The 22,973-nt window shown below is 39.8% G+C and overlaps 1 protein-coding gene across 3 annotated transcripts; it reads left to right on the forward strand.

Annotated features, from left to right (window-relative positions):
• Nucleotides 1-409: 409 nt before the first annotated feature.
• Nucleotides 410-22,670, forward strand: flvcr2b (FLVCR choline and putative heme transporter 2b). Of its 3 annotated transcripts, none has more exons than XM_063495901.1 (11): nucleotides 410-1,474; nucleotides 4,835-4,976; nucleotides 10,850-10,990; nucleotides 12,228-12,295; nucleotides 12,782-12,885; nucleotides 14,799-14,909; nucleotides 16,396-16,501; nucleotides 17,060-17,171; nucleotides 18,330-18,385; nucleotides 20,053-20,214; nucleotides 22,119-22,670. In XM_063495901.1, the coding sequence occupies exons 1-10, from the start codon at nucleotides 881-883 to the stop codon at nucleotides 20,128-20,130; spliced, it is 1,512 nt and encodes a 503-aa protein (XP_063351971.1). In that variant the 5' UTR covers nucleotides 410-880; the 3' UTR covers nucleotides 20,131-20,214; nucleotides 22,119-22,670. The 3 variants fall into 3 exon arrangements, with proteins under 3 accessions (XP_063351971.1, XP_063351970.1, XP_063351969.1); XM_063495899.1 differs by lacking the exon at nucleotides 410-1,474 and adding an exon at nucleotides 3,128-4,030; XM_063495900.1 differs by lacking the exons at nucleotides 410-1,474; nucleotides 20,053-20,214 and adding an exon at nucleotides 3,127-4,030.
• Nucleotides 22,671-22,973: the final 303 nt, after the last annotated feature.

A 22,973-nucleotide genomic window follows, 5' to 3' on the forward strand; every position in this document is an offset into this window, starting at 1 on the left:
GTATTTTGAAGACTTCCCTGTATAACTTTACTTTTTAAAAACTTTGTGAGTGTGTGTGTGAGTGTGTGTCCTGGAGCACAGCTGAGCTTCTCGTGTCACCTCTCAGCCAGTTATTTCATAACTGCCGGCCCAAAATAAATGATGTTATCTGCAATGCTTTTAGAGTAGGAAACAACTGCAATAAAAGTGATGATTACCAGCATGTTTTATAGCTCACACACTACTAACACACCAGAGAACAAATGACGCGCAATTACGCGCGTTACTGTCTATAATCTCGATGTTACAGCGTGTTCAGATACCACAAAGAGACAGAAGAGTTTTATCTAATAACTCCGCCCTTGGGCATGAGCTTGCCGAGTTCGTTTCAAGAGCCCAACGTGGTCTTTTAAGTCCGGGTGGAGGGTTATAGTAGCCGGCTCTCCGACACGTGGTACCGCTCGGGAAACTAAACTTCAGATAACTATTAATCTGCCATTAAATCATCTGCAGCTCAAAATTTGTTAACTTTCTCAGGATCTGGGTGAAAGTTCGGCTACCAAAAATATCTTCAGTGCTCAGCCGGGAGGAAATGAACCGATAGATTTTGGAGACAGCCGCAAAAACATTGGAGGCTCGCCTCTTTTTAAAACTTTTTCTCTTTTTAAGCATATATATTTATGTAAAACAGAGTGGAGAGGGAGCTTCTGCTGCTGAATACATATCGTGTTAGGTCTGACTGTCGTGTACGTTAGACTTTCCTAAAGCGCTGAATGTTCCTCAATGAAAAAAAGGGCGAATTCAGGTTCTTTCACTTTTGTTGAGGGTGGGTTAACAAAACCACAGCAGCTGGGTGCTAAGTTTATTCCCGATGAGTATTACTGAGGAGACCTAGAGGAACATGAGTGAGAAGCAAGCGCTAGAAGACACTAAACCAAACGAGGATCAGAGTGTGTGGAAGGCGGACTCTGACAACCATGTCAAGCTGGAGGGGGGCGACGCCGCGAAGCCCGGCGACGACTCAAGTGAAGGGAATGGCAGCGAAGGGCTGCAAGCTACCCGCCTTTACCACCGACGATGGGTGATCGTCTTCCTGTTCAGCTTATATTCGCTGAGCAACTCTTACCAATGGATACAGTACGGCATTATCAGCAACATTTTCACCAAGTTCTACAGCGTCGATGCTTTCACCATAGACTGGATGTCTATGATCTACATGCTCACATACATTCCCTTCATCTTCCCGGTAACCTGGCTGCTGGACAAAAAAGGGCTCCGGGTCATCGCCCTCATCGCCACGGCGCTCAACTGCGCGGGGACGTGGATCAAAGTGGCCAGCGTCAGACCCAACCTGTTCTCCGTGACATTCCTGGGACAGTTTTGCTGCTCTTTCGCGCAGGTCTTCATCCTCGGGATGCCATCTAGAATCGCGTCGGTGTGGTTTGGTTCAGAGGAAGTGTCCACTGCATGCTCCATCGGAGTCTTCGGGAATCAGGTAGGGTGTTCGATGCAAAGGCCGTCCTATAGTTGGAAAGTATGTCAAATTAACGTTTAACCTAATTGAGAATGTATGGACCCTATGTGTAGGCTAATAACGCTAATAACTTGGACCCTGCCAAATCTCCAAGCACGTTTGCGTAATTACGCACGTTTAAGTGACCAGAGTGCATCACCAAGTAACAGTACTGGATGCTGGGGATGTGGGACAGGAACAATGCACACAGCGTGGACTGACATGCAAGACAAAACAAAGAGCTACAAAAACTATGTGTCCTAATTTATATGTAACTTTTTAATGAGAGACAAAAAGTTTCCCAGACTCTTCCACATTCAGGAGAGTGATAGTAATAGTAACCCCCCCAAAAGACAACAACTATATATATATATATATATATATATATATATATATATATATATATATATATATTCTGCCTTTATGTGTCTAATGGCATGACTTAGAGGACACATGAATTACAAGCCTCCTTGAATCTGCTATTACCCTCAGACAGCAGTGCATTATGTAATAGATAAACCTAGGGCAAAAGTCTGGTCAGAAAGTACTGTACTCACTGGCATGAACGCATGCATAGATAGATAGCACTGCACTGGACTGGACTAAAGATGAGCTAAAAATGCATTAGTGTAGAAAACAAATTCAGAGGTGTAGAAGCATTCACGAGGAGACTGTTTTGAATGTGAATGTACATATGAAATATTAAATGTTGAGCACTTCATGTAAGCAAGAGTTAACCAACTATATATTTTTTTCCATTTTGTTTTAATGTTTTTTTGCTTTTTTACAAAAAATATACCCCCTCATAAAAGAGTTCATGAGCTGCCGATGTACCGCTATAAATTAGGAGCAACAGGGCAGTTGAAAATCACGTGAGCTGTCAAATCAGCACAAAGGAGTGCAAAGATCAGCAGTGTGCCTTTGGTAGCATGAAATACCAAAGTATCAGACTTAACACTAAAAGTCTTTGAACAAGCAACGCTTGAGTCACCTTAACATTAACTCCAAGCAAATATCACTGAAATGTCATCATTTATTACTGGGAAACAGTTGGATACAGTCTGAATAACTAAGAACAAACTGTTGTTCACAATCTGGGAATCTGCAAACACCTCCCAAATAAACTCAATTTACTTTTTTTTGTCTCTTTTATAAAAAACAAATATAACAGATGCTTAAAAACCTGATTAGACCACTGTCTAACTCTCCAATACTTTTAATTGGATTCATTCTAAACTGCCTGGATATCAGTGCTTTTCATCCTATCACAGTAGTATAATCATAAGGTGTCACACTCTAAATGGTTTGTTACATAAGGTTACACATTTAGTGCCCGCAATGCTGGATAAGCAGTTTGTTTCTCCAAGTCTGTTTTGCAGTATAAATTTTAAACAGCTTGCATGCAAAAAAACTGAAAGATTGGAGAATTCTTGGTATTGTCCCCAACAGAAAACAGATACTTCAGAGTGAACAATAACTAAAACTTTGAAATATTAACCGAAAAACTCAAATGGGTGAACTTTAACAAGAAAAACGGTTAAAGATCAACAGAGGAACATGTTTTTCTCAGTTATCTGTTGTAAGTATTATTTTTCTTGGTAGGAGTAGTTTAGGTGTAAGTGGAAGATATTAACATCCTATATTAACATCACATGACAGGACTGGGTGTAATAAATATGTAGACATGGGGTAAAGGAGCACAGTGTCATCACATGCGAAGGGACCTGGGACACCAGTAAGGCAACACTAATTCCAGCTGCTCTTGCTCTCTGGCATCTCTCTACTGCAGGCAGTTTGAACAGAGGACAGCAAGCTGTTAGGACACAAGCTCTTGAATCTTAAGACCTCTGGTCTCGAACATTTCGGGGGGCCCGTTTCAGGACAGTTGAAATGCTGCAAAACAATACTTTGAAAGGGGACCGTGCAAATTCTGAGCTCAGCGGTGAAGAATGGCCGTGTTCCAAGGCTGCAAAGAATCTTGCTCCAAGCTTTTCGTCACTGCAATGGAGTCCAGACCCTTTAGGCAGAGCGGTCTCCACAGGGTCCCGCTTAGACATGGAGACTTTGGGTGACCAGTCGGATTTGGCCCCAGAGGTTGAGACCAAGCTTTATCACCGTCGCTGGTTCATGCTGTTTCTCTTCAGTTCTGTATCAGCAAGCAATGCCTTCATGTGGCTACAGTATGGCATTATTAGCAACATATTCATGCGTTTCTACAACATTGATGCTCTGGCTATTGACTGGTTGGCCATGATTTACCTGCTCACTTACGTTCCACTTATTCTGCCCATCATCTGGTTCTTGGACAACAGGGGCATCCGGGATGTTGTCCTCGTCGGGTCAGCCTTTAACTGCATTGGCGCTTGGATAAAAATCGGTAGTGCCAGTCCAGATACTTTCCCAGTGACCTTTTTTGGCCAGTTTGTGTGCTCAGTAGCCACAGTGTTTATCCTCGGTATTCCTTCATACCTTGCCTCTGTGTGGTTTGGAGAGAAAGAAGTTTCCACCGCTTGCTCCATAGGAGTTCTGGGAAACCAGGTTTGTGTGAACTCTGTCAGTATTCAGCATCTCTTTTTTTTTTGCCACAGGAGGGTCTGTATAGTGAGGTCAGAGCTGTCTGACAGTTGCCTGTAAATTATGCAGGGCAGACTGGATGTCAGGGTCACATATGACTGCTAATTGCTGCACCAATTCACTTTTAAAGGTCGTCCCAATCTTCAAGTTGTGTGCTTTAAATCTGATTTTAAACTAAGTTATAACGTAACTAGTTAAATAAATTTCTAGGCTCAAATGTCTTCTTTAGATTTATTGGAGCTTTGATATCAAGGTCATAAGTGATGTCATCCAGCTCTGTGTACTGAGTACTTCTACAATTACTTCAGTCTATTTTCGCTTCTCGAGAAGGCGACTGAAACTCTTTCGCCTTCGGTCTAAAAAGAAACAGCGAGGCCTCATCTTATTTTCCTAAATCACACAAAAAGAAAACCCAAGAAGTCCTCTACAGACACAAATAGAAAACATCTGAGCAGGAGGTCTGAGGTCAGTTGCAGGGTCAGCTCATCGGGTTCAGTAAAGGGGGTTATACCATATGTGACATTTTGCAAACTCAGCAAAAAAGCAACACCTCCCTGGAATAGAGGAGCCTGTTCTAAATAGAATCATTCAAGGCAAATAACAAGTATTAAAACTTTTTAATATGCACTGTGTAAAGTTACAAGGCATGTACAAGACATGGAAATAATGGGCTAAAAAAGCTAAGATTTTCAGTTTTTTAATTTAGTGAAAACTGTTTGTGGCACTTGTTTTCTTCAAATTCTGTTAAATTCTTCCATCGTCCTACAGCTAGGTATTGCCATCGGGTTCCTTGTGCCTCCTATCCTGGTGCCTAATGTGGACGACATGGAAGAGCTGGCTCACCACATCCGAATCATGTTCTACATAACGGCAGGAGTGGCTACTTTACTCTTCGTCCTTGTTGTCTTAGGTAAGGTAATCACGAAAAAATAACTAAAATCACAAAGATGGTACTTTCTTATTTAGTTCCGGTGGTTTCTAGCTACACAGACGGCTTGGGTTTTATGTGTAATCTCTTGGTGTCTTCACAGCAAAAACAAAGTACTGGGTATATTATGTTGGTTGCACTGAAACCCTTAATATTCATCTTCCGATGGGGGTCAGGGTTTTTTGATGCAATGCATTTTCAAAGAAAAGAGTTGAAGCCTGTGATTCATTATTATTTCAAACACGATTTCTAGCTGCTTTGTGCAGCACGAAAGAAACTCTACACAACCTCCACTGTAGCGAAAACTGGGTCCTCAACGCCTCTGCATATAAAATGAAACTTTCCGCATGGCTAGACATCATGAAGCACAGAAGCGTTTTTTTCCCCGTCAGGTTTTCGAATTTACATAAAACTGCATGAAACTGATGTTACTGTACCGTGTAACCGAGGATTTTTTGTGAATGGTTAAAGAGTGGCATTCGGTGGTGCTTTCGCTCCTGTCTGCTATAAAAGGCTCGGGCATTTTGACATGTATTGTATGAGGTTTTTTCTACTTCAGGCCCATGGGAATTTCTTATTCAGTAGGCTGACCTCATGAAGGTTTTAATTTACACCAAACTTACACTCTTGACAAGAAGCACCATTCAGTGGACCAAAAAAAGTGCTGACATGGATGCACGTACAACACAAAACCTTAGTTAAAAGGGGACTTTCATAAAAAAAGATATTATTGTAGCACAAGTAAGGTCATCAGAAGTGTACTGAAATCCATCGTAAGTCATATGGACATGAGAAAAAGAGAACTCAGCACTTTGTGGCAGAAGGAAGTGACATGACAAACAGCATGTGAGTGATGAGGAAAAACTGCTTTGCTGTGTCTTTATATATGATTCCTCTTCAAATGTGGCATTTGTTGTGAAACCCAGAATCATGTGCTGTGCCATTTATGGATAAAATAAAATAACAGTACGAGTGTTTAATCAAAATGCAATAAATATGTTTTGCTTTTAAAAACAGTGACTTGCTATAAGGAGCATGTCCCATGAATATGCTGCTTTCCTGCAGCGGGGTAGGGAGGGGCGGGGGGCAACGATGGAGGCTGGCGTTCCTCATAAGCATTCTGCATTCCTAAACACAAAAGGATGCTTGTGAAGGAATTTCCTAGTAGTACCATGCACAGCATTTAGACTGACTATACAGTCAGTGTTAGTGCTTTGGCTATAGTCTGTTGTTGTTAATGAAGCACTATGAAACGCAAACCTCAGCTTATTCAGTGCTTATGTGACTGTTCGGTCAGTCACATGGTGTTTGCGTTCATAAGTACGCTTCATAATTGACTCTTGCTGTGTCAAATTTGCCTGTGACCCACTAAACAGTTATATATGATTCCTAGAGTAAGGTAGGAGGACTCACAATGCCTCTGTTTATGGTAAATACAAGGCTGGAGGTAGATAGTTTAGGTTAATCACTGGGTGAATGTGTAGCTGCAAGATGGCTGCAAGTTGAGTAAATTCCCCTACCAGCACTTTTGTTAATTTATACATTATTATTTGCCCAAATAATGTCATATGACGTTTCAGAGGGATTTTTGTGTTTAATGTGCTTGAACTGGCTCAGTTGAGGTCAGTAATCGCAGTTTTATTTTTTTTAACATTTCTTACAGGTACTTGTGTTTGGTTGTTTTCTTGCTTCAGCTACATACAGACACAAGTGACACTGATCAGCTCATCTTCTCAAAGTGTATTCTCAAAATATCCAACCTTTATTAGTGTAGCTTATTAAGTTTTCCAGTCACATGACCACAAACTACGTGACATGTGCAACAGTTTAGGGTCAAGTGAATTAGACACTAGTCACACAGGCCTAGGAACTGGCCTGCGATCACCTGACAAACTCTGATCGCCAGGGAGAAATATGTATTTCCTGACTGGCTGAAGAAAACCTTGCAATTGCTTTGGTCACTAGAAAAATGCTTCAGTGGACTGTAGTTTGCATGAAACACATCAACTTGTCTGTAAACACTCTCCAGCTACTCTCCAAGAGAGAGACTGCTTCCCTTCAAAGGACAAGTTACTCCTTTTAAAACATAAAGCCCAGAGGCACAACTTCTCCTTATAAAGCAAAGACTTCCTATTTCTTGTTTGTGTTGCACTTTGTAAAATAGTGCTACTGCTAAACAAGTAGTTAACATGTGTTTTCAGACAAGCTGACATCTTCCATGAGACTAATGGCACCCAAATCACTCCCAAGGAGGATTTGTTGCAGCACTGTCTTTGTGATCGATTTTATCCACCGTGAACCAGCAACCTTAAGGAACCAGTCACCAACCACATGCACTTTATTCTTTGTGACCAGTGGTTGTTTCACATTCAATATAGCACACAGCCCTCAAGCAATGTGGGCACATTCCTCATGACCAGTGGTTAAATCATTTTCAATATGAAGACAACTGTCAAGTAATATGTGTATGATAACACACAATAAACCTCTTATATAAAAAAAATAAAAAATAGCTAGTTTGCGGGCTAGCATTTACATTTTTTTAAAGTGAGCTATTGTGAAAAACTTTATATTTGCAGCTTTTTTATTTTGGCATTATTACTGTGACATTGTAGTTTTGTTTTTGGTTCTGAAGATGAATATGACCATATTTGGATAAGAGGACATGCATATTTTTTAGCTAGCACTAGCTAGCTTGCAAGCTTGGTTCATAAGGTGTTGATGAAAAAACAAATTTTCTGTCTGTAAGTCAAATTTCGACTTACTGTCTACCTATCGAGAAAATTTGACTCAATAACCCAAAGTTACATGTCTCAAAAATTTCCACTTGCGTACCTTGAAATTTAAACGTACTTAGAAATAACTTTTTTCAGTGGCAGAAGTAAGCTAACGTAAGCTACCTTTAAAAGTTATTATGATATATAATTGGGATCCTACCTTTGGCTATCAAAAAAACAGACTTAAAACAAATATTCTTCCCGGAAAAACTCAACTAAGCTCCATGCAGTGCCTTTTAGTTCAAAGTCCTAGACACAAGCCGTACAGCTTGGCAGACATGTTGGCTCAAATCCAGACTTATCTACTTGAATGTGGAAAGTAGAGATGACACGATACCACTTTTTTATGTCCGATACCGATATCATAAATTTGGATATCTGCCGATACCGATATGAATCTGATATAGTGTGTTTTTTAATCAATAAAACTGTTTTTTTAATATCTTGCTGCATTTTGTATAAGTTCATACTCAAGTTTAAATAAACAACACTAAAGCTATTCTGTTATACCTGTATGTAAAAAATACACTGCACCCAAAATATTTCAGCATAGTTCAGCAGTACTGATCAATCTAATAAACTTAAACCTGCACCATCCTTCCTATTCTGGTATTTTAAAGAGTACTTAGCAGAAATATTAAGCAACCTGACTAATAGGGTTGCCAACTCCCAGCAAAAAAAAATAGGGAACCACCCCCCACCCTCCACCTCATGATGCTTAATCGACGTAATCAACTTTAATTTGATGCAGTGTGAAAAAAAATGCACAGAAATAAATTATTTTTCAAGAATAATTAAATAGATTCAACATCTTTCTTCAACAGAATTGCAGACTGCACAGATGGTATCTTCCCAAAGGAAAAACTAGTATAGCTTACTAGGGTATATTAGACTTAACAGTTACTATATACAGTAATGGACTTCTTTACTTTTTACATCAGATTAAAACTTTGGGTGTAAGACTCAGATAATTATTTATTAAAAGCTAGATATTTTAAATGAAAATAAGAAAGAAAAGTATGTCTTTGTGCCCCCCTTTCCCCTGTTAATGCCCTATCGGCCCCCCTGGCTAAACTTTGCTAGATCCGCCCCTGCACATTTACCAGCCGTCAGCTACTTAGAAAAGGATCCTGGTGTAGAAAGTAATATTAAATAAATTCTAACAACAGCTTATCAAGCTTAAACGTGGTGCTGTTGTTCAGCCGCTGGTTTCCTCTTTCTGGCGCGAAGTGGGCGATAAACAAAGAAGAAAGAGACGGACTCGCGACAGAAAAGCCGATCAGCTGATCATTAAGCAGTTTCACGATTGAAGTAGCAGCAGGAGAGGGAGGGAGAGAGGGAGTGGCTCCATATATTGGTTGTTAAGCTTAACATGGGAACGCTTTACAAACATTCAGAGATGAACTTACACACTTGCTTTACTTCTCTCTGGGATAACTTCCTCGGATATGAAATGCTGGTTTGGTAGCGAGGCTCCAAATACACACAGCCACTCTATCACGTGAGCACACTGCTCCCACGTGCTACGGTTATGAGCCGAGTTACGCCATGTCGCAAGTTTTGTGAGGTGCTTTTTTGATATTTAATGGATCGGATTATATTTTTTATTTCTCTCCGATATCCGATCCAGTAATTTACGTCAGTATCGGACCGATACCGATACGCAATATCGGATCGGTCCATCTCTAATGGAAAGTGCCATAATTCTAATTTCAGTGGCCACCAGAACATAAAAACTGCATATGTTGAATAACTGTTAATATTTAATAAAAATGCTTCAAAAGTTTGGCAAGTTTACACCCAAATGGGGTCATTTTTTTCCTGCTACAAGTTACCCATTACCCACAGTTTCACAACATTATAACTTGTGAAGTGCTTGTGATTTGGCACTTCTGTACTGGCCCAGTTTTTGAGTCACAAAGGTTGCTATGTGATTTCAACACATATAACTCATCCCAGGGTGGCAGAGAAGTATTTTTAGAGGCCTGAAGTGGCAACACTGTGCACAGCTATAAAAAAGGAAAATGTTTTATTGTAGGGCCTTGATTTTTGGATCCGCTTACATTTTAGCGAGCAAGGGATGTGACTTATGCTGTTCCTGGTTACTCTAGTGTGAAAATTGACACCAGGTGGCTGCAGTAGTTTAATGACACATATATACTAGCTCACCCTCATGCATACATGCAAGATGCCATGTGTGAGGGTTGTCCTGCTGGCAGGACCATCTGTAGTCCTGCAAAAGGGCTGTGAGTCAGCAGGGCAGACAAAGTCCCAGGATTGAGAAATTTGCATAAACTGTGAGGTGAGAGAAGATGCTTAGCTTCTGCCTTTCTTTAAAACAATCGTATAAGTTAAACTTGGAGACCGTCTGCTTTGACATATGGCTACTTACTGTTTACTGAAAAAGGAGAATTACCATGACGATGAAATCCAAGCCATATAGGAAATTTTACCTGTGATCAGTCTGAGAACTTCAAAGGTTATTTGAATAGAAATTTGCATTCTTCCATGTGCAGTGATGACTATGCATACAGCAGTTGAGATCACGGTATAATTTCAGTCTCATCACCACCATTGGCAGATCAACTGTGTAAAAGAGTAGGACACTTTTGGAGGATTAGTGAAAACAGCTTACTGTACACAGACCCTCATGTGAGATTTGCCAGAAGGAAAAAAGGTGTCCCTGGTTCAGTAACAAGAAATACAAAAACAGACATCTGTTTATCCCTACAAGGCCGGGGGCACGTAGCTCCACCCAGATGTCTTCAACACCAGATATTAGCTGATTTTCACTGGAGCAAATGAGAGTATAGTGGGTTACATAGAGGCGTTAGAGCCTGTCCAGTCTTGCCTGAATGTGTCACTGGCTCCTTCCAGGAAGAAGCCTGTGGCCCTAGGGAGGAAATATAACCCTGAACTTATTTCTAGCACTTTAGCATTGATTGATCCTTTGAATATTACAGGTGGACGTATCCACCAATAAAGTTGCTTCTTATTGCTTTCCAGTTTTCTTTGTAAGTGTGCAGACTGCTGCTGTTTACTGTGTTTCACACTGCTTTCAATCTTTCCACATGTCAGTTTTCCAGGAGCGTCCTAAAATTCCACCAACTCAGGCCCAGGCCACAGCTCGCAGCATTCCACCAGAGCAGTACTCCTACATAGCCTCCATCCGAAGCCTGCTGCGCAACAAGCCCTTCATGCTCCTCGTCATCACCTATGGTTTGTCATTACTGTTCTCCAAATTTTTGTTAAATTATGTTGTCATTAACTTTTTAGAACGGGCTAAAAGACATTAAATAGTATGTTGCATAATTCAACATTAGAAATTCATGAAAATATGTTACATTTTTTTAGAAGGCGGATTGGTGTTTATCTTATCGCAGATTACGTAGTCCTCAGTCATCAGCTATTACAGTATTCCACGAGAAGATAAATTGGATTTACCTTAAGAGCTCCAAAGTTCATTTATAACCTGACAACGTTTAACACGTGCATTCGGTCAATGTGACCCTAAGATCCCGAAGATCAAAGATTTGATGAAGTGGAAGGAGTCTGAGATAGGAATTAATTTCTTTTTGGGAGCTCTTGGTTACTTGAGCAAACAAAAAAAAAGAAATGATAAAGTGTCTTTTTGAAGAGATAAAGAAAAAAAATATCATCTAGGTTTTATGTTGCTGGAAATTGAATGTAGTTGCATTTTGGCACACAGTTTAACCAGTAACTCAGTAATCTTGAGATTGGATAAACTGGGAGGGATATGTTTCATCATTTTATACTAGTAACACAAATAATACAAAAATAAAAAAAAAAATTGTACAAATATTATCCCAAGGTGCATTCTTTGTTGGGGATTTCTTGTCATGTGTCTAATCTTTCTACTAATATGTTTCTGACTCTCTGATTGGCAAGTCAGCCTTCGACCTGCGCTGCACAGTTCACTAGTGTCTCAGATTTACCTGATTATCACACCTGTCCCTGTCACTTTAACTGAGCTGTAGCTGTAGTGCAGGGGTGGGGAACTCCAGGCCTCAAGGGCCGGTGTCCTGCAGGTTTTAGATATCACCCCATTCAACACACCTAATCAGATGATTAGTTCATTACCAGGCCTCTGGAGAACTTTAAGACATGTTGATGAGGTCATTTAGACATTTATATCAGCTGTGTTGGATCAAGGACACGTCTAAAACCTGCAGGACACCGGCCCTTGAGGCCTGGAGTTCCTCCACACCAGTTGTAGTGTTCTATTTTTTAGGTGGGGACACATTTAGTAACACATTTATCCTCGTTTTAGAAACTACTCTGGTCAGGTTCTTTAGAAACAACTACTAAACTTTTTCATCATTCAGTAAATGATGTTAGTTTCATGATTCCTGAAAAGTGGGAAGGTGTAAGATATTTTTGTCCTGTGTTTTTTTCAGATTTCAGATTTTATTTGATGTTATTCCCTATTTTGCAGGTCTGAACGTTGGTTGTTTTTATGCTGTCGGGACCCTGCTGAACCGCATGATCATCGTGCATTACCCTGTATGTCCGTTTCCTCTGCACTCATCTCAAATCATTTCTGTTGCCTGTAACTCTAGTGACACTTCAACAGATGAATAGTTAGACTTAAATAGTGAAGTATAAGGTTTAATATTTTAAACTAATGTAACTTAAGTTCAATAAACAACACTGTAATAACAGATTTATCACAGCTAAACCAAGTTTGGAAGTTGCTATATTAAGGCATGAGTGCCATTACTCTTAAATCATTTTATAAATTAAACAACAGGAAAAGGGAACGATCTTCTCCGTTTGCATTACTAAAAAGGTGTGTGCAACCTCCTTGTGTGCATCTCCAATTAATGCTTGTAGATATACAGTCTTTGGGCACTGCTCATTAATACAACTATGTTATCAGCCAATTACATGGCAGAAACTGTTTTCTCTCTCTGAAACTGTCCAGCCTCTCCGTGGCACCCAAGGCCATGAGATCACCAGCTCATTTCTCATTGTTCTCGGCTTTTTTAGGGAGAAGAAGTGAACGCCGGGAGGATTGGCCTCACCATCGTCATCGCGGGGATGGTCGGCTCCCTCATCTGCGGCATTTGGTTGGACAGAACGAAAACGTACAAGTAAGGCGAACATCGAAAAGGGAAAGTACGTTAGCAGCAGTTCTTCCACAGGGGGTGTTGTGTTTTGGGAAAAGGAAGACAAAAGGACGCGCAGAGCAGGAGATAAAAATCAAATGTTATTTGTAATGAAACTGAGAGAAAAAAAAAAAAACAAAGCGATGGGCTGATAATCTAAAAACTTATAATTTTTTCCGTGCCACCAGTAAGCAGCCAAATGAGTGCTGTTTTTTTTGGCCTTTTTCAGCTTTATTGACAGACATGGTGAAGAAAGGACAGGAAAGCAGAGGGAGAGAGAGATGGGGGAAGACATGTGGCTAAGGGCCGCAGGTCAGATTCGAACCTGGGCTGGCCGCTCGCAGTTGTATGGCACGTGGTCACCTGCTCAATGCACTGTCTTCTCCCTTCTCAACTTGGCGTCCTGCAGATCTTGTTTAGTGTTTGTGTTGCGTCTCTATATCTGTTTATTCAGGTGCAGCATCCTGCTACGGCAGCAACCTCTGAACTCTTCCTCCGGCCCCATGTGCTCTCAGGCTGTGTGGTGACAGCAGTGTCCACCCAGTCGACTCCCTTCTGTTGTAGCTACAACAGCTTTGCATTGCAAATGAGGGGGAAAGCAATAATGTTTGGCTTTATTGTCTAATTCCCCACATTGTAATTATATTATTACATTGTAATATTTATGAATGGTGTTCATTCATAAATTTATGGCAGTTTATATTTTAATATTATTACCAGTTCTGCAGGACTGCATTTTTCATGCTTTAGTATTTATTTGTTATGAAGCTTTGGATGTATAAATTAAGCTTTCTTTGATACTGTGTGTTTAGGGGAAGCAAACAGAGGTGGTGTTTACCTTCAGTGTTTGTCGCCCATTGTATTTAACTGTGAGATGTGGGCTCACACGAGGTGTGGAATCCACTTCCTTCCTCTCAAGACATTTACAAAGGCCTTATTTTGTGTGACAAACAGTAAAGCAAACAGAAAAGGGTACCTGCTATTGAAAAGATTACTCCACAGCACACCTAGTGGCAAAATATTCACATCGACGCTCATGCAGGCAGCAAGCTTTTGCTGTCAATGGACAAAAAAAAAATTGATAACAGCCTTTCAGCCTTAATACAGGTTGTCTGAGGTAGAGTTGAGCTACACCCTTGCACCTCCTCTTTTCTCAGGCATTAAAAATGTTATTCCTCGACATTTCCCAGTTAGACTTTGCTCCGTTTTTCTTTGTTTGTTTGATTTATGTCAGGGTTCTGATTAATAAATGTGGCATACATGAAACAGGACAGGAAGCAGTCTTGCCCACACATAAAAGATTTTGGAGACACAGATTAAATGAAATGCAGGGAAAAAGTATACCCTCGAGCTACAAACATAAGCTGAGGGATTTCCCTCCTGGAAAAGCAAGTTAAGCAGCCTACATGAAGCTAAAAGCCAGAAATGACTTGTGGTTAGCTGTGTAGGGTAGGTAGGAGCATTTGTTTTGTCTGGTGGGTGGAGCACAGAGGAAAAAGTGAAGGAGAGAGAGCTGGTTTTCGAACCCTCCAGCTGACTGGGGCCTCTCTGTGTGGTGTTTTTTTTCTTTGCATGTTCTGTGTGCAAAGGTTTCCTCCCACAGTCCAAAGACATGCATGTTTGTTAATTGGTGACTGTACACTGGTTGCCTGTCTCTTATGTAATAGGCTGGTGCCTCTCGCCAGATGACACCTGGGATATACTCTAGCCCCCATCCCCCCACCCCCAGAGACCCGAAATTCTCTAAATTTCTGGCAAATACTTGCTGCAGCTTTACGTTTTGTTTCTTTTACTTGCAAAACTGCCACACTACCCATTGTTACATATGTGTGTGCAATCATAATGATCACTGCTGTGCTCACAGTGACATGTATTACTCATGCTCTTTTTTTCCTCAGGCAGACGACCGTTGCAGTCTACCTCTTGTCTCTGGTGGGGATGATCGTTTATGCTGCTACACTCAGCCTGGGACACCTCTGGGTGGTTTTCATCACCGCTGGAGTACTTGGGTATTCTTTTATTGTTTCTTCTAACATTTTGTGTTTTTCTTTTTTTTTTACACAAGTAATGTCATTAAAGGACTTTATTTCTACTCATTTACTACTTTGATTTTACTTCAGAATACCTTTATTTCTGTGAATCGAGAGAGAAGAAACACCCCTCATGAATATAAAAATTTTGATAGATACTGTGGATCTGTAAAAAAAAAAAAAAAACCAAAAATAACAAAATATGGAATGTATCTGTAGTAGGCAAGTGAGTGGGCTATTGTATTTGTACATTTTAAAAGTATGTATAAAAGTATGTGTGCACACATTCGATTCAGCCGTTGAAACATGCAAAAAATCTTCTGTCATGTCCTAAATTCTGTTGCTGGTCATTTCCCTCGGCCTGGTACCTCTGTTGACATTTGCAATAATAATTTACAGCCCTGGTTGTTTCAGCTTCTACAAACATGTAGATCCTACAAAGTTTAGATAAAGGCCTGCGTTTGCACCTAAACTCAAGAGAAAAGGAAAACTGTCCTTATGTAAATACCTAAATATGTGCATATATGTGCATTCATTTAACGTAACTGAAATGTGTTTTATCAAGAAAACCCCCTCGCAGTGATGTTTTCCTGGAAGCTCATGCTGCAGAGCAAAACAAAGCAAAATAAAAAAAATAGAGACAGCGAGAGTATGTCATATAGTAATAATGGTGCAGGATTATTTCAGATCACAAAAATAAAAATGCATAACCTCTATGCACTGGGAAAACCAAACCATTTAAATGTTTATGGGGGAAATCATCTACTAGGTTTCTTCTGGGTTGCCTCTCTCTTCTTGGAATTAAAAAACAATCTTGTTCATCCAGTTTAACCTTTATGTGGCTGTGAAATCATTACACCCTCAGCAGCACACAGTGATTTTCCAAATTGGACTTCCTTTCCTCTGGAAGTGCATCTGCATGATCCATGGCAGACATAACTTTAGCCTTTTTTTTAAACAGCATTTTTTTTAAAGAAATGTGTTTGACATTAAAGGTCATCGTGTCTGCTGCTTTGTGGTCTCCGTATCATTTATTGACAGAAGAGAAGAAATGTGTCTGTCTACTGACTCAGACTGATGTGTTTTGCTATTGCAGCCATGTCAGAAGCTTTTGATTTGACTTTCACTTGCTGTCACTTTAGTGGAAGAACAACACCCTGCTGTTGAATGAGAAAAAGAATCTGATGTCACTGGACTGCTTTGAAAAATCTGCTGTTCCTGTATAAATTCTCCATTGTCATTAACTTGAGACAACATGAGTGTTGAATTCCTGGAAGAACAATCAAATGTTGTAGGTACAAAGTGTCCGTGCACTTGTCAGCTAACATGATAAGGGGCATTTTATTGAACAGAGCCAGTGTCCTGTTTACGCATTTACACGTATAAAACTGTAGCAAAAAGGGAGCAGCAATTAAATAAACTCACAAATTCTTTTTTTATGCCTATTGTGGATCCTTGTGTCCAGGTTTTTCATGACGGGCTACCTGCCACTGGGCTTTGAATTTGCAGTCGAACTGACATACCCGGAGTCAGAGGGAACGTCTTCTGGCCTCCTCAACTGCTCAGCACAGGTACAGATCAATGTTTTCAGTGTAATAGCAAAAAAGAAGAAAAGAACCAATGAAATGATGGATGTAAGCTGTGTTCCCTCCATGGAAAAAGTGAGTCATTCACCCTGTTGCTCTGGAGGAATTGACTCACTATACTGTAAATGCAGGTTTTCATGGGAATTTTGGATATAAACAATAAAATGGGATTTTGTTGACAGCTGGCAATAACGGAATAACGTGCTTTTGTGGGGGGTTTTGGCATTATGAGGCAATTTTGACTTCCTTGTTTATATATTTATTTTGTAGTTTTGTTTATGCATTTGTGTTGCCTGTTCATAAGCAGGCAAGACAGATTCTCTCAACATCACGGCAACTGTGCGTGATATATTTGCAAAAACTCAGTGTGTAGTTGAGCTTCCTTCATCTGGTGCATAAACATATTCGCCAGCTGCAGAAGATCCAAGATGCATGAAAATAAAAACCGAGTTCAAGGACGGGGTTTGGTCTGCATCCTTCCCGGGTGCGTGCAAGCGCTAGCTTTAATCCTAACTATCCCATGTTCTGCACCCATACACACAGGTGTTCGGAATTATATTCACCATTTGCCAAGGGAAGATCATTGACGATTACGGCACGCTGGCAGGAAACATCTTCTTGTGCGTCTTTCTTCTGATAGGGACAATAATGACAGGTAAGACCTCTGTGACTGTAAAAAATACACAGTTTTGAGTCATAATAGAGTACTGATTTAATGTCACACATACAGAAATGCACAAGAATTGTCTTTGCTGTCACTTTATCCTGTTACGAGTTTACTAATACTCCTGTGTAAGAATGTCACGTTCCTAGAAAGCAGGACTTAGTTATGGTGTAATTTGGAGGAATACTTGAGAACATAATGCTATTTTTTATTGCACTTTACACATAACAGACAAATTTGTCACCTCTTTACAAGAAGGCTGTCTGCAGCTCAGATAAAACAAAGTCTGCGGCTTGAGGTGGCATTCTGCGTCATTCTTCATCATCGCTAGGAAGAGATTTTCTTTGAAATTAGAGAACAACAAAGCTGTATACAACTAAACTGTTCAGAGGGAGGAGTGGTGAACATTTTCTTAAGCCCTGGAACCATTTAGTAAAGAAAGTGCATAGCTCTCCAGACATGCACTCAGCAGGGGTGTGTTTTCAGGTAATAAAGGTGATTTCATAACCACTTAGGAGATTTTTCATGACCCATCGATGGGTTTAGCAGCAATGTTTAACTTTTTAAAAATGCCTTAACCTTTAATGACACTTCTCTGTTCATAAAGGTCAGCAGACTGACTCACTAACTGCTTTTTGTTCATACGAGTAAACTTGTTGTTGTGGTCATGAAGTTTTAAAAGAAAAACTAAATGTTTGTAAAAAGAAACAAACAAAAAAAAAATCCGCCCTGCTCTCCGATTGGTGATAAACCTTTATATGAAAGGACATAAAGGCACCATTAGAAGGCAAGGCTGCGATTGTTTTTGTAAAATATTCTCCTCCTTCCATGAAAATTGAAGTTAATTGTTAAATTACAATCACGCTGTTTTTTTTAATAATTGCTTTTGACCAGAGTTTCTCAGGCTTAGTTGTTTTTAGATTTGCATTGGTAGCCACACACTCTTTGAAAATAGTTAGCAAGGTGTCTTATAATTGAATGCCACTATTAAGACTTGAACGTGTCTGTGCATAGGAGCCACCTACTGGATAGTCACTGTTATTACTTCGTTTCAATAAACTGTTTTACTTGTGTTCGTCTCTGTGTTTGCAGTGGAGGATCCATGAGCTAATGCAAACTTACCCTCTCTCTGTCTTTCTGTTTTTACAGCTTTAATAAAGTCTGATCTCAGGAGGCAAAATGCTAACCTGCAGGCCAAAGCAGCCGTAAGTTTTGAAGCAAGCCAAGGGTGTAGCGCTTTGTTTGTTTGTTTGTTGAGGATATGAAACAAAAGCTGTGGTACTATGAAGTCAAATAGGCCTTTTCATAGAAGACATTTTGACATGTCAGTGTAGGAAAAGCATTTTATTCTTCTTCCTTTGGCTGCTCCCTTTACATGTCGCCACAGGGGATCATCTGCATCCATCTCACCCTTGCATCCTCTGCTTATGATTAATGAATCATCTCTGTGGTCTTCTCTTTTCCTCCTGCCTGGCTCCATATTCAACATCTTTTGTCCACTCCTCTGCTCATGTCCAAACCATGTCAGCATCTCTAACTTGCCTCCAAACCGCTCCGCCTGAGCTCTCCCTCATTCTGTCTTGCTTCTACTGACTTTCATTTCTCTTTTCTCCAGAGCATACCGCTGCCTCTCCACATTCTTTTCAACCCGCTCTCCACTCTCACTACAGATCACAACCACAGAGACTCCTGCCTGAATAATCTGTCAACCTCTCCATCACCACTCCAAACACGAATGGGCTCAGAATCAATCATTGATGTAATACCACCACCTCCTTTAATCCATCTGTCACTCCTACTGCACATCCTGCCACTGTCTAGCTGTCCTCATACATATCCTGCACCACCTTTGCATGCCACTCTTGACTTCCTCACGCACCACCACAGTTCCTCTCTTGGCATTCTCTCATGTATTTTGTCTAGATCCACAAACACACAGTGCAACTCCTTCTGATCTTCTCTGTACTTCAACATCGGCTCCGCACATCCCCCTTGTTATTGAAAAGCAGTACCATTTACTGCAACAGATGCCATAAATAAAATATTTTAATAGAGTGTCAAAATGTCTACTGTGAAAATGATCCATGTGTTGAGTGTTTGTCTGTTGTGAGCGATAAGTCACCTGTGCATCCCGGGCTCCACAGAGGAGGACTGTTTTTTGCCTTTGTCTTCTGTGATCCTGCATGTCTGCACCAGTTTAGCTTAAAGATGCCGTTGAATATTTACTGACTCTGTTGGCACTCTGCACACTTAAATATTCTTATGTAAACTTTTATGGAACTTGTCAACCGTTATGACTTTATGGTTGTGAGTTTCCTCTGTTCTTAAGTCATTCTGTCACCATACATTTCTTTCTCTTTCTGGGTGGGTCTCCAAGATCTGTGGTGAAGTTGCTGATAAGTGCTTAAAGTTTAATTCCTCACATACACATAAATGTGTTTCAGTCTCTCGAGCCATGTTAAAAGGGGACATATTAAACTCATTTTTAGCTCAAGATTTTTATACTTGGACTTTACTAAGGCTTCTTCTGATTGGCTGCCCCTCACAAATGGAGCATTTAAATAGCAGGTTTAAGATGACTATGTTATTATTAATATGAACACAGAGCCAAGCTTTGTGAAACTGAGCTCTTAGAACACAGTGAAGCCTGAGCTTTTTGTGTACATACTCCAGCCTCACTATTTGAAACTGATTAGCACAAGCAACCACTAAACATATGGCCTATCTATCTATCTATCTATCTATATATATATATAGCATTGAAATGATAAAAGCTGTGTGATAGATCAGATTCTGGTGAACTTCACTCCAGACTGGAGCCCCACTCCTCTATAAACACTGAATGAGAAGTGATCAAAAGCATTTGTTTTAGGCGGAGAGGCACAAGTCAGGACAAGACTACGGAGCCACATCGCTAATCTCCAAGCAGCAGACTTCTTCTCAAGCCTGATCAATAAAACTTTTCTGCTTCCACAAAAAAAATAAAAACTAAAAAAAAATCTCAAATCTTAGCTCATCATAAAGGTGCACAAAGGTAGGAGCACAAAGCAATCACCACACACTGCCACTGATCAAGAGCACCTGCTGTACACCCTTTTCACTGTTACACCTGTTTTACTGTCTCTATGTGTTTCTGAGGATCGTGCAAAAAAAATCATAATTACACAATCATGAAAATCATGTCATTTTTGATTCTTCCCCATGAAGCCCTGCTACTGATTTTCTCAGTAGCAGTTCTACTAAAATCAGCTAAAGTGACTTAAGGCCAATTAAGTCAGCTGGGGGTAATCATTAACCCCTGCATGAACCTGTTGATTCCAAAAAACTTCCTCTCCTTGGATTACAGCTACTTCTAATTATCCTATTTTTGAACAGCTGACTGGCTTAAACTTTCCTCATAAATGCGAATGGCACATCCATATAGAAATAAAACAGCGCGGCTTATCACAGTAGGAAATCAAGAACGAGATCATACAGCTCATCATGCCGTATGATTCACTTTAGCGTTCTTGTGTTTTAGGAGGCCGGTGTGTGAAGTTGTTGCCTGCGGCATGGCTTTGATTGGATTTGAATCACAGCGTAGTGTTTGTGATTTTTCAGATAAAATCAGCGCGGTACTGCTAATTTTCCTGTTCTTGCCTGTTGTTGCCTTTGCTTGCTTACAGCGCTGTCCTATATCCTACTAATACCACCAGAGATTTCATCCAGTTAAAAGTATGGCGCTCAACATGAATGAAATAAAATCCTTGCTAGTTGGATCTTTACTTAATCCTCTTTTTCACTCCATCTTTGCTTTAGTTATTCAAAATCATGAACATGTAATTTTTTGGTTAATGATTATGTGAAAAGAAATTAAAAATGACATAGCAATAACCAACATTAAGCTGATCACAGTCTTTAACAATAAGAAAATGTTGTTAACTACTATCTTCCATATTCATAACTGATCTTCTGCCTTTCTTTAAGAGAAAATCAAGCCTGGTGTTTTTTTGTATGAAATCTTTTCTACTGATTCAACAGTTGCATCGTTTTTTTCCTCCCAGCACGCTGTGATTGTGGCGAAAAACTTTCAGACATTGATTTTTGCAGTCGCATGTAAAGTGTACACTGGATTGAGGCACACTTTCTGCTGCTGTTTGTGCAGTGCCATGAGGATTTTCTTTCCCTCTTTTGCCCTGCAGACACATAATTTTATCTTTAAGTTTTCTTGGTCTTCGAGAGTATTTCTTGATCTCCACAGCTCGTTTTTTACTGTTGGTTTCCGGTGAAATTTGCTCTCATTTATGCTAATAGTGTTCAGTCAGCTTCATCTTTGACTCTAGTGTCACAAAGGTTTTGAAGAGTCAGGTTCAAGAGCTGTAAACCATCTATCTTATCTGTTAATTAAGGTTGTAAGCAGGTTCATTTTACAAGTAAGGTGATAAAACCTTTGCACTTGGCCCAATCATTGATTTTTTTTCTACAGTACGTATAAGGGTAAACAAAAAAGAAAATTATCACTTGAAGCATCTCATTTTTTGCCTTTCTGTCCTTTGTCGTGTTAATACACGACAAAGGACAGAAAGGCAAAACATTTATATTTATTTATATTCACTGACATTTTTGCAGTGCTTAGATATGCACAATTCTTTTCTTTCACATTTAACAAATTCAGCTATATATAGGCTAATTTATCTGGCTTGGGGTGTTTCTTTACATAGTGTGTATGAATATGCGCATAAGCTATCATTATGTTTAGCTGAGCTTCAAGACACTACCATGACCTGGATGACTGAGAACGTACACAGATGTGTCAGGCTAAAGTTTGTCATGACTCCAGAGACTCTTTTGGTGGAAGCTAGTCCAAACAGACTAAAGTCTACAGAGACAAAGGGTGTTTTTTGTGCTGAAGGCATTAAAAAAAACCCACCGATCTGACCCATCTCTTTTGATTTCCAGGATTCTTCCGACTGGCACAATGGAAGCCTGAATGCACCTTCTGTTGTCATCGAAGCCAAGCTTTAGACACAAACACACTAACAAGCCTTGTGATCTCATCCTTGTTATAGTGCAAAGGAAGCCTTTAGATCAACTTGACGGCTAAGAAAAGCTCTTTGATCTGTATAATTACATGAATGAAAATAATGTCACTAATCAGAAATATTTTTGTAATATTTAAATATAAATGTTATGAGTGAATCTGCGAGACAAATCTGAGAAACTTTTGTGCCTCAACAGTTTTATTGGTATAGTGCACTGCTGATTATGTATACAATGAAAAATCTTTTTTTTCACTGTATGCAATATGTAAATACAGTGTAGGATTTCTAGAAATTTTAGGGAGAGATTTTTTTTATGAAATTAGGGAACTATTTATTTAGAATTCAGGGAAAGATTTAGAAAGGATCTCTAATCCATAGCTTCTACTTTTAGGGAAGAACAGGAAAAATATGATGAATTAAGGTTGTGTTGTATTTTTGTAACAATCTTGTTTTACTTTAACATAAAATAAAAGCATTGCATAAACATTTTGGTTCATTTGTTTTTTTCTCATGCTTGTTGCATGCAAAAACACAGTGTTCTCACTGTTAAAGCATAACTCAAACACAAATGCACCACATCCATCACAGGCCTGAGAGTAGAGACATGCAGTATTGTTACTGTTACACAGTTTTAGTGTTTAAATCGTTTTTAAATGGAGGCATCTGACTAGACCCAAATTCGTTCTGCAGTTTCACAAGGATCTCATCAAAACAGCCGGAGCCAGAAGTAAAGTACTCATCTAAATGACAAGAATGACCCAAGAAGACTTTT

Source organism: Pelmatolapia mariae, linkage group LG15, assembly GCF_036321145.2.
Source record: "Pelmatolapia mariae isolate MD_Pm_ZW linkage group LG15, Pm_UMD_F_2, whole genome shotgun sequence".
NCBI lineage: Eukaryota > Metazoa > Chordata > Actinopteri > Cichliformes > Cichlidae > Pelmatolapia > Pelmatolapia mariae.

Excerpts from the sequence above, each read along its gene's own strand:
- flvcr2b (XM_063495899.1), top strand. The coding sequence starts at position 3,383 with ATGCTGCAAAACAATACTTTGAAAGGGGACCGTGCAAATTCTGAGCTC. Across the intron at positions 4,031-4,834 it reads TAGGAGTTCTGGGAAACCAG|CTAGGTATTGCCATCGGGTT; the intron begins GTTTGTGTGAAC and ends ATCGTCCTACAG. Across the intron at positions 12,296-12,781 it reads TGATCATCGTGCATTACCCT|GGAGAAGAAGTGAACGCCGG; the intron begins GTATGTCCGTTT and ends CGGCTTTTTTAG.